At 42.6% G+C, this 11271-nt stretch overlaps 1 protein-coding gene across 2 annotated transcripts in view; it reads right to left on the bottom strand.

Annotated features, from left to right (window-relative positions):
* Window positions 1–46: 46 nt before the first annotated feature.
* Window positions 47–11271, bottom strand: part of col4a2 (collagen, type IV, alpha 2) — a 62646-nt gene continuing 51421 nt past the window's right edge. Inside the window, exons 25-48 of one of the 2 annotated variants that reach the window (XM_080038230.1) lie at window positions 10450–10633; window positions 9997–10041; window positions 9648–9722; window positions 9458–9556; window positions 9100–9321; window positions 8562–8723; window positions 8291–8461; window positions 7150–7293; window positions 6933–7058; window positions 6638–6819; window positions 6422–6485; window positions 6250–6324; window positions 6023–6130; window positions 5808–5915; window positions 5649–5720; window positions 5162–5287; window positions 4902–5018; window positions 4485–4646; window positions 4262–4360; window positions 4025–4171; window positions 3792–3908; window positions 3241–3432; window positions 1990–2276; window positions 47–1326 (exon numbers count right to left, since the gene is read on the bottom strand). In XM_080038230.1, the coding sequence (XP_079894356.1) occupies window positions 1072–1326; window positions 1990–2276; window positions 3241–3432; window positions 3792–3908; window positions 4025–4171; window positions 4262–4360; window positions 4485–4646; window positions 4902–5018; window positions 5162–5287; window positions 5649–5720; window positions 5808–5915; window positions 6023–6130; window positions 6250–6324; window positions 6422–6485; window positions 6638–6819; window positions 6933–7058; window positions 7150–7293; window positions 8291–8461; window positions 8562–8723; window positions 9100–9321; window positions 9458–9556; window positions 9648–9722; window positions 9997–10041; window positions 10450–10633 (3339 nt within the window). In that variant the 3' untranslated portion in view covers window positions 47–1071. The remainder of the gene's footprint in view (window positions 1327–1989; window positions 2277–3240; window positions 3433–3791; window positions 3909–4024; window positions 4172–4261; window positions 4361–4484; window positions 4647–4901; window positions 5019–5161; window positions 5288–5648; window positions 5721–5807; window positions 5916–6022; window positions 6131–6249; window positions 6325–6421; window positions 6486–6637; window positions 6820–6932; window positions 7059–7149; window positions 7294–8290; window positions 8462–8561; window positions 8724–9099; window positions 9322–9457; window positions 9557–9647; window positions 9723–9996; window positions 10042–10449; window positions 10634–11271) is intronic. The other variant, XM_080038231.1, reaches the window with a different exon arrangement.

Raw genomic sequence — 11271 nt, 5'->3', positions numbered from 1 at the left:
CTGTCATATAAAGATGAGTCTGTGAGAGTAAAATGTCACAATCAGATGTATAACAAACAATATTTAATCTTTACAATCCAATGAAACGATCACGTTATGGAAATTACCATAATTATAATACAATTAAAACAAATATTGTCTGTATATTTGGGGTCTAATCAAACTGTTTATTTCCACACAAGTGTTTTCTAGGCAAAGCAGAACATTTGACCTACTTTTTAAATGGTGAAAAATACTCAGATCAGTGACCGTAGCAAGGGTTGCTACAGTGAGACCTTTGATCCGAGCTGTTGACAATCTCTCCTGTTGGAAGGCCAATACTTTGTAGATTTGAAAATAAAAATTATTGTGACATTGGCAGTGGTATTAGATAAGATATATATTTAACTCAAAGGGGAGAGGGGGTCAAGTTCATTCAGCGGATATAAATACAAAGAGAATTCAGTGCATTGTGTGAACATATGGGCGATGAAAAATTAAAGCATTACGGACAAGTTCGCAATAGCTGATAAATGCATAAAACAGATTAGATTGGAAATACTGTCATTATAATAAAAATAGGTTTTGTAAAAGCAGTGGAATAAAAGCAGGATTATACTGCCAAATAGCATCGACATAACCTCTAGAGAAGCAGTTAGTGGCTTTATGGTGGGCTGTATACCCTAATCAATACAAACACCTAGATAAACTGAAGCAGTGCATACACATGGGCATCTTTGGTTCAGCTGTAGTGTTCCGTCTCTGATACAACATTAATGATGTATCATAGTAGCTGAGGTAATAAGTTAAAACGGTAAGCACCAATCTACATTTAAAACAAAAAATACTCGATTTCCCATAATGCTGTTGACTTTGTTACGGGGCTTCTCCTGTTTTATCTACAGTGGGACGTTTCACTAAAAGCTCAAGGCATCACACAGTCATTGCATATCCGAGCTCTGTGGGCTCAGGGTGACAGCTTTCCATTTACATTGATCTAAATCGTTGTTTCACATGTCCCCATTTGTTCGGTTTGGTGGGTGGACAGAGGGACGACAGTAGACCACTGTCGGTGGAAACTATTTCTTTCTCTCACAAGTTCTTCATGCAGACCTGGCAGCGGCTGATGCGTGCGAGGAGCTGGCCTGCTTTGAGTGTCTCTGCTGCCGGCTCAGTGTGGAAGGACTGATCTATGGAGGATAGCCAAAAGCTGTGCTTGTTAGCGAAGTAGTGGCATGTGCCTTTTGCCCCGTTGCACTCGAGGAATGGGGTCGTGCGGAAGTCCTCCAGACAGGAGCCGGGTGATGACAATGACTGACCTCCGCCTTCGTTTCCTGCTGCTGTGTGCTGTGGAGACAAAGGTGAGAGGGGAAATGAGGCAGGTGTGAATGTGATGTATAGGTCAAATGTACACACAAGTATTTGGTCCGACAATTAATCGATCTACAAGACATATTGTCTGAGTAGCAAAAGCCGGACATTCCGTCTTCCTCTGTGGCATAGAGATCCATTGTTGTAAAAAAACTTTGTTGTAATGGGTAACTTGTCCCTTACAACAAACATGAGTATCATAGTTAACTCTGAATAGAAAATCCTCACACTACTAGCACATCAAATCCACAGCTGTAAATAATTGCTCACAAAAACAGGTTTTATCTCTGTTTGAGATACAGATCAACCATGTAGCCTATATAAAAATAATAATAATAATTAAGCCTTTTTCAAAATTAAATTGTATATTTGTGACCCCCATAAAATAGTTCTTCCTCAGCAACACATCTTTTTCTTGCCAATTTCAATAATGTATCCCAAATGACTGAAAAATAGAAAACAAATCCCATGGAACAATAGAGGGTAGGGGGAAGAGCAACACATTATTTGTAACAAGTGACACTCACAATAGGCAATGAAAATGAAGCTTTGAATCTTGCACTTATCACTTATTTGATTTTATGACTCCTGGGCGTTTTAATTTGGAAATATCTATGTGGTAGGGAGCTCAGAACCCACCATGAGGAATGAGTATCCGATCCACAGACTGCGCCAGCCCGCGGGACACTGTGGGATGGTGATGTCCTGGCTGTGGACTGCTATGGCGACCGATGGGGCTTCACATACAGAGCAGCGGCTGATGTACGGTCTAATCTCTTCTTCTTCAACAGGCATCATGGGGATAGGAGCCGTAGTCGACAGCCAGTAGGACTTGTCGTTTCTGCTGGCGTAGTAACAAACGTCTCCGGGATTGCAGTACAGGAAGGGCATGGTGCTGAACCGTGGGAGGCAGGAGCCAGCCAAACCTGAAAATTACAAACAAGACAAATTATACTTGCTTTTACACAATAAATGACATTAAAAAGGAATGATATATAATTGATACACATTTAAAATAGATCAAGAAAACAATTATTTATTTTAAAAGATGGTTACAGAAGAGTTCAGAGGTTGATTATTCTGATGCAATAGGGAACCTAAAGCTTTTTAACTGTGCTTCAAATTGAATCTTTAAATTTGGGATAATCGTAAATGCTAAAATGTACTCATAAACAGTAGAATAAGCACATAAGAATGATTAAGTAAATACATTGACTCAGTAATGTTTATCCAGCAACATTTGCCAACATAACATGCTGGTCCTTCCCCTCTTTTAATTAGTAACAGGAAGAACGTGTTATTCTTGCAAAAATAATATAGTATTTCTTTTTAAATGTGGTCGAAATGGGAGCAACCTTCATTTCTCTGGAGATTTGTTCCAGCTCTGTCAAAGTAGTTTCTGTTTTGGAGAATAGGGTTTTTCTAGAAAGTCTAACTCAGTTTTCCAGTAAGTACGGGATGACATTTTGTAATGTATGGTCACATTTTCATTGTTCCTTGTATGTATAGCTCATTCATTTAGAGACAGACTCTACACAAGAGATGTAAGTAAGATAGTTTAACAATAAAAAAAAAAAAACAAGTCCTGCCATTGTAGCTCTGTGAATGTGACATTTATAAGAAAAAACACTGGCTTGTCTATGTGCCCACAAATCAAGCTCTGCCAGCAGAAAGACCTGATGAGCTGGTCCTCTTTGGAATTTCTTCTCGTTCATTGGTTCACAATGAATTTAATCTGTTGGCCTGACCATCAATGCATGCAGACACGACTCAAGTCACAAACTCACACTGACTCATGCCCACAAAAGGCACTGATAACTTTGTTCTCTAGTCTAACATATTTTCACCCAACAGAAGAATTAGTAAAAAACCTTTCCTCCCCTGACATACCCAGATCCTGGTTGTGGGCCTTCTCCTGGCCCTCGAAATAGAGCAGACTGTATCCGTCCCACACTTTAGCCATGCCCACAGGACACATGGGCGTCTGTTCTGATTGGCTGTGTTTCACCAGCAGGTAACCCACACTGACACTGCGTCCAGGCATCCCAGGTAACCCGGAGATACCAGAGTTGCCGCGGTGACCTATTGAGGAAATGAGGAGTTCAGAACTGCGTCTTGCAAAATGAACTAATTGTCAATTATATAGTACATATAAGCCGATACAGTACATACTTGATAGTAAACTTTCAATATATAAATACATCTGAAAATCCGTCTTTATTCTTAAAATTTCGACTGAGTGCATAATAAAAAAATTCATCCTTTAATTTCTTTTTCTTCCCTGTGCCCCTAATACTCAGACACTAAATCGACTTTCAGAAAAAATAACAATCAAAAATCTCTTTGTAACTGGTTCCCTGCTTAAATCTCCACCTACTTTAAATCCTTTAATCCAGGTGTATTAACCTAATCCTTAAACTGCCCCACAGTGTCCGACTCACCTTCTGTGCCTTGCAGACCGGGGTGGCCCATTTGTCCAACACCTCCACGAAATCCAGGCGTTCCATGTGTACCACTGATCCCAGGCATGCCCTTTTGCCCGGCTGGTCCCAAGAAACCTGTAGCGTGAGAAGGATGTGGCTATGTTGCTGAGCTAAATATTTCACTAAAGGATGCAGAACAACAAATGTTTTTGTTTTATATTATTTTATTTTTTAAACAAACAATGACCCACCTGCATCCCCCGGGGGCCCCTGTGGCCCTGTACCCCCTGTACCCCCCTTCGGTCCATGGATACCCCGCGGTCCAGGGTTGCCCCTCTCTCCTGGAAGTGAGATGGGAATAGGAGCAGGACCCTGGTTGCCTGGTAACCCACGATATCCTGCACCACGAAAAGGATCACGTAATGATCAAGACAGAAAGCACATATCTGGTAACAGTCTGTTTATTTTATTCTTTTAACATCATTTACCTGGAGTTCCACTGTTTCCTTTCTCACCAGCTGGCCCTCTTTCTCCCTTCAAACCCAGCATGCCAGGAACTCCCATCAATCCTTGTGCTCCTTTGATTCCTGTTAGAAACAATCAAAACTTATCAGGACAGTGAACACAGATCTTCGCTAGTTATCATGCTACCAAGCTGTACAGCAGTAATATTGACATGCGCTTAGGAAGATTTATAAATGTCATGCTTACCTTTTTTCCCAGAGACACCACCTGGCCCCCTGTATCCATATGAACCTTGATTGCCTTTGAATCCTTTCTTACCAGGGAGTCCAGGAAAGCCATTTAAGCCCGGTACACCCTTCTCTCCTGTGGGAGCATCCACACCAGGTATACCGCTGGTTCCAGGGAAACCTAAGAAAAAAAAATCATATTTGTATACAAGACAAACAAGATCATAACTGGTCTAAGTGACGGTTATATCAGTTTTTTAAATTACTTTAACAATTTATTTTAATCAACGATGCAACAAATAAAACCTTACATTTGCACATTTTTAAATCCTTTATCTGAAGTATCAAAATTTCCCTCATAAATTTCACAAACAAACAAAATAAATAGTATCCATTATGACACTCATATGACACTTCTTTTCTCTGATCTTCTCACCTCGGTACCCATTCACTCCTACCGAGCCCCGCTCCCCGCTGGGCCCTGGTCTGTCTGAGGTCGCGTCTGCTCCAGCGGGGCCGCGGAAGCCTGCCGGTCCAGGTTGACCATGATCACCTGAACAAGTGATACACAGGAATTAAATCAAACCCAAACCCCATTCTGTGTTGCTGGCTGTGCATCATTTTGTCTTTCATGAAGAGCTCAGCAGGTCTAATATACTGACTGGTATCATATCAATGCAGAAGAGGTTTTCTAACCTATGGGTCCCTGGAAGCCCTTCAAACCCGGTGTACCAGGAAAACCTGGTTGGTTGTTGGGGTCACCTCCTTCTCCCTTCTCTCCTTTCATTCCTGTTTCCCCAGTCGGTCCAATGATATCCGAACCTGATTAAAAATATATATAATATATAATAATGAACCGGAAACATTTAATGATGAGATAAAGATGCTAAAACACATATTTAGGTATTATTTGAGTTTAACACAGAAAACTAACAGAGCCTTGTCCATTTATAACCAGTCAGAAGAGCACAAATTAACAACAAATATTGAAACTTGCAGTATTTGGCAGAAAATGATCTGCTCATGTTGGACATCTTCACTGATAGATTGAGGAAATAAGTTTTTAGGGCATTTAAACTGTGCAAAAGTAGTATCTGATTAATTTTTTACTTGCAACATTAAGTGAAAGGTGCACTAATAAGGAATTGCTTGATATGTTTATTATTGAGATGTGGTGGAATACCTGCTGTTCCGAGGATTCCCTTTTGTCCTTTCAGCCCATGTAATCCATAGAGACCCTTCAGGCCAGGGAAACCTGCACACATTTGCATAGTTGATATGGAGGAATATAGTGATCACATAGTTAAAAGAGAAAGAAAGGCCACTGGTCTCATCATGTTACCTCTGTTGCCAGTGAAACCAGGGAAGCCTGGATGTCCTTCTTTTCCAGGTGTACCGGGAAAGCCTTTTGTACCTTGGTTACCAGGAGTTCCCTTCTGTCCACCTGAGCCTGCAGGAAACACCAATGTTTCGAGTCAGAGAAGTTGCAATGTTATGCTGCTTTTAATACTTAACTTTGGGAGTGTGTAATAAGGAAGTGAATGGGCAGCCTCTTACCTTGGTTTCCTGATAGTCCGGGATTACCCGACTCTCCCCTTTTCCCTTCGATGCCACTAAAACCTTGTGGACCCCTGTCCCCTGGTGTTCCAAATATTCCTTTCGGGCCTGTGAAGCAGACATTAAAACATCTCATATCAGCCAACAATGAGTTTCTAAAACTGTGGCACTGATCATCACCAGAGGAGAAGTAACAAAAATCTTTAAATCTTAGCCACAGTACGTACCAGGTTCTCCTGGAAAACCATCCTCTCCTCTCAATCCGGTGGGTCCTGGAAGGTCTATACGAGGGCCTTTCTCACCTGTAAGAGTATGTATCATTCTCTATCGCTTCAAGTATATTAATCACAATCACTTTATAAACAGCATGTAGATGGAGTTGAAATGTGAGTTTTGTACCTTTGACCCCCTCATTTCCTTCAACTCCTGTTGCACCATAAGCACCAGTACTCCCTTTTACACCCTGAAAAATAACCCTCAAGAGTTACAAAAGACATTTTACAACTGTTTTCACAAGTTGAACATTATTCCTCTCAACGAGTTCACTGAACCTAGACAGCTAAATCAGTGGATCCATCTTTAATTCGAAAACACCTATTTTCCAAGTATGTTCACCTGTTTGCCTGGCATTCCTTCAAAACCAGCAATTCCTCGATTTCCAGTGGGGCCTGGCATTCCTTTTATCCCCGGCAGCCCCTCTGCACCTGAATCTCCATGGTAACCTTTCTTATTGTTGGGCGCCCCGGGAAGACCGTGACTTCCCTCATGGCCCGGCACGCCAGGTAAACCCTTAGTGCCTGTTGGACAGAGTAGGACATTTAGAAGTCAGGCGTGAGAGCACAGAGAAAGTAAATAACAAATATTAGTCAAATATGGGACTGATATCAGATTACACTATAGCCGCACAAACCTCTCTGCCCAACGAAACCTTGACTTCCCAGATATCCCAAGTCCCCCTTGGTTCCCTTCATGTCAACCTTAATCTGGCGGGGGATAAGTGGCTTCTCCCCGGGCGGGCCTCTCAAACCTCGGTCACCTGGCAGAAAGTCATGGTTATGAGCTGGTAAAATGAAAGAGTTTATGTGGCAGACTACTCAATGCAGCATTTAACAGTGTGATCGTCTTACCTTTTTCTCCGTCGTTACCCGTCACTCCCTTCGGGCCGACCTTGCCGAACTCTCCGGGTACTCCTCTCAGCCCACTGAAGCCCTTAAGCCCAGGGTCACCCCTGCTCCCCAGAAAACCCGTCATGCCCGGAAAGCCTTTGTATCCTGGGGAAAACAAGTTACCATTAGAAATCTAGATTAGATATACATTTATTTAAAACATTTTATAGAGTAGATTATCAAAGTAGATATTTAAAGTGGCTAGAAGAAACTTTGGCGGCTGGCGGCCCCTTTGGACAAAAGCGCTAGTATTTTTACGACGCCAGCTGTCTGTTTTCTAGCGCGTGCTGGCCGGTGCCAGTGTCAAATGATTAGGACGCAATATAGTGCATGTCCATGTTGAAAGTGTGAGGGCTTGGAATCTCTTCGGCTCCGTGAGAGTGGTTAGTGACACTGCATCAACTCAATGCCAATACATTCCACACACACCTGATTGCAATGATGATGCAGTGTCACTAACCACTCTCACAGAGTTGAAAGATTCCGTGCCCTCACAGACAGCGGATGAAAAAGAGACGGCAGTATGGATCACAATGAGGTTATGTGATTATGTTGTTGTAAATAATGACTATTTCAGATGAATAATGGTCATTTGAGGATGATGAAGCAAAGTTAACTTTGTTTTAGTACCGTTCATTCATTTAGGAGTAAACACTGCAGGACTAGTTCACTCCTGTTAAATTGTTTACACGTTGCTTGGCAACGCCCTCCTCCGCCCATCTATCACTCTCCCGTTTAGCTTTTAGTTGTTCTTAATTGAATTTTCTTTTTTTCTTTGATGGTCCTGCCCCGTTATCAGCCATTATGACGACAACTAACGGTCTCAAACAAGGCTCCCCTTCCCTTCCCTTACCCGGAGGGATAGGCTACTCAAATTGCCCTACACTGAAATCTGCGACCAATACGAATATGTGAATATAGAGCCTGCATGCGCAAGCCGAAAATCGGACTGGGTGTGCGACTAGACCAAATGTATTAATAAAAACTGCTTTCTTTGCACTAATGGACTCGTTTGCATTAAAGGTAATTTATGTTTATCAGAGGAAACATTAGGTTCTTTTAAAGATATTTAAAAGTTCCTCGTAGCCGCGTAGAAACAAACCTTTCATTCCTGAAGGTCCTTGGCGTCCATCTCCACCAGACTTTCCTGGGTCACCAGTTGGGCCAGACTCTCCAACAAAACCATAATCTCCGTCCGGCCCTGGAACGCCTTTCAGTCCTACTGGACCTGGAGCCCCGGGTTCTCCTTCAGTTCCCCTCTCTCCAGAGAAACCTGAATCAGCCAGAATTCACAGAGCTGTCAAACATGGTTGAACCTTGACAAGAACAACATTTCTAAAACAGAGTGTCGCCTCTGTGTATGTTTGTCTTACCTGGCTGCCCAGTACTACCACGTGGCCCAGGTACACCTGCTGTTCCAGGATCACCAGGGTAACCATACTTGCCGGCTGGCCCAGGTCTCCCCTCCTCTCCCAGCAGGCCTCGAGGGCCACCCTCGCCCCTGAAGCCAATCATACCGGGCATGCCACCCATTCCTGGAGGAACAGATCAATACCAATATAAGATAATAATTCTAAAATCATTATTTGAGACACTGCAGGCAAAAACATAATTTTTTCCAGCGTTTTTCAGTTTTGAGATTTTTGGCTATTTTGCTTCTGTAACATGTTTTCTTTCATTCAAGTATAAATAAAAGATCCAAAATGTACATTTATCAGCTAAACTTTCCAAAATCATTCTTAGCACTGTTCTGAAGGTTATTACAGATGGATTTGTTCATATGTTGTTAATTGTCTGATTTGTGATACATGTTGTGCTTAAAAACATGAAGAACATGCAAGATGAGATAATAATTAAATAAACTATTGAGTTTTGAATAGAAGTCAGTGACGAGGTGAAGACGTGGCTAACCTGGATAGCCTGGCTCTCCTTGATCACCAGCAAAGCCTTTATTTCCTTGGAGCCCTGGCAGCCCGGGGTCACCAGGGCCTCCTGTCGATGCTCCAAACACTTCTCCATGAACACCCTTCTCCCCCTGTGCCCCGTACCGGCCGGACACGCCGGGCAGTCCAGGGATTCCATCTGAACCGTTACGGCCAGGTATCCCCGCGTCTCCACGGGGGCCAGAAAAACCTGTATCGGACAATCATAGATCTTTAAATAGAAAATGTATCTTGACTATTTACAACATTCAAATCAAATATCAGATGTGATTTATTCTATCTATCTGATCATTTTCCACTAAGTTTTTTTTGTCTCTCTCTTTTACCTGATGGTCCAGGTTGGCCGCCTACTCCTTGATCTCCTCTTTCTCCTTTCTCTCCATCCCCTCCAACCTGACCCTGATGTCCACTCTGGCCTGAAGGACCTGTCGCATTACAACATAAATATGGCATCAGAAATGACTCAAAGCAGGCTCCCTGCAGGTGACATTGGGCACCAGCTCCTCGCTGTATTACCTGGGTAACCTGGTAATCCAGTGCGTCCTGGAGGTCCAGGGGGCCCAGGAAGTCCAGGAACGGGATTGCAGGCACCTATAGAAGAAAATAACAGAAACGGTCTTTAGGGCAAATTCATGGTTGTATTTAAAAATATTAACTTTTTTTGTGGAAATTACTATTTTGGTGCGAGTGATAGTTGTCTGCTGCCCAGCGTGGATTGTTGTCAGAACATGGCTTTATCTTTACATTAGCTGGTATACACAATTAAAACCTTATCATACCCACAAGTCAAATAATCCCAGAGGCAAAGCATGACAGAGTTGTTATAAAGGGAGCAATAAATTGAAAACGTTATTATACTCGCTACCTGTTACATCCACCTGTCCCCCATCTCCTGTTGGAGTACAGCCGCCTTTCAGTTGCAAATGAAAGAGAATGAAAGAGAGAGAGAGGCATTCGGAACAAGAGTTATTCAAAAGCACAAGCATTAACACAAACAAGCTCGGCTGCGGCTGGTTTGATGGATGCAGTCCCTGCATCAAGGTGACAACAAGAGGCGAAGAAAGAGAAGTCAATAAAATGGCAAAATATACTTTTCATGCTTCCTCCTTTTTTTCAATCACAAGCCATTAATGTCCATTCCCATTTCACAGCTTTGCGTTAAATTACAAAAAAGAAGAGTATTTTTAAGAGAGGCGAGGTAAAATGAAATACTTTGTGTCGTGAAATCAAGTAAAATTGTTGTAAAGAGATAAAGCCTTGAGGGAGAAATGAGCAACACCACATTGAGACTGAATTAAAGGGGTGAGCTGCCTCTCACCCGGTTGGCCAGGTGTTCCTGAGACTCCTTGATATCCATCCAGACCGCTGTCACCAGGTAAACCACGCTGGCCTTTGACGCCTCCGAGAACTGTACCTGGCTCACCCTGCAGCCCAGCGTTACCAGGACGACCAGGCTGACCAGAGAAACCTTTGTCCCCACGTTCTCCCCAAGGACCTTCTCCCTGTTGGCATCAACCAGCACAATCGTAACGCGCCCCACACACATCCTGCGTCTACCTCTGGAGCGCGTCGCGTTACCTTACTGCTGCCTCTCTCGGACTTTTCTCGGACACACATGCAACGTCTCAGCAGCTGCTGCTGCAGCGCTGCTTCTAAAAGCCCTATCTTTCTACATAGAGTTTGCATAGATAATTCCCATTAAAAATGAAGTTCTTTCATGTCATCTATGATGCATATGATTTATATTGAGTCTGGACAGTAATCCGTGCGCCCCATTGCCATTTTTTTTATTTTTTTTGCCATATTTTCGCTTGTTGGAAGTTTTATTTTGAAGGGGACACACCAGGAAATGTTGAAACTACAGCGAAAGCTGCCGGTATGAAGTCAATATAACTCTCAGCAGAGTATTTCAAAAATCACTTTACTGATTTATACGGGAGAGAGAGAGGGGGGTGTGGTCGGGGAAGAAGAAGGCCGTAGACACAGATAGAGCAACGGAAAACTGTTGCGCTCATCATGATCTTTTTTATTTCTTCACTATATTGGATCTCTATATGTGTCATTTATCCAAAAATGAAATGCCAGAACTAATTGAAAATTAGGTTTTAAATCCCTCGGATTTTGATTGCACAATTAAATC

Source organism: Ammodytes marinus, assembly GCF_949987685.1.
Source record: "Ammodytes marinus genome assembly, chromosome: 12".
Lineage (NCBI taxonomy): Eukaryota > Metazoa > Chordata > Actinopteri > Uranoscopiformes > Ammodytidae > Ammodytes > Ammodytes marinus.
This window is presented reverse-complemented; position numbering and strand designations above follow the sequence as displayed.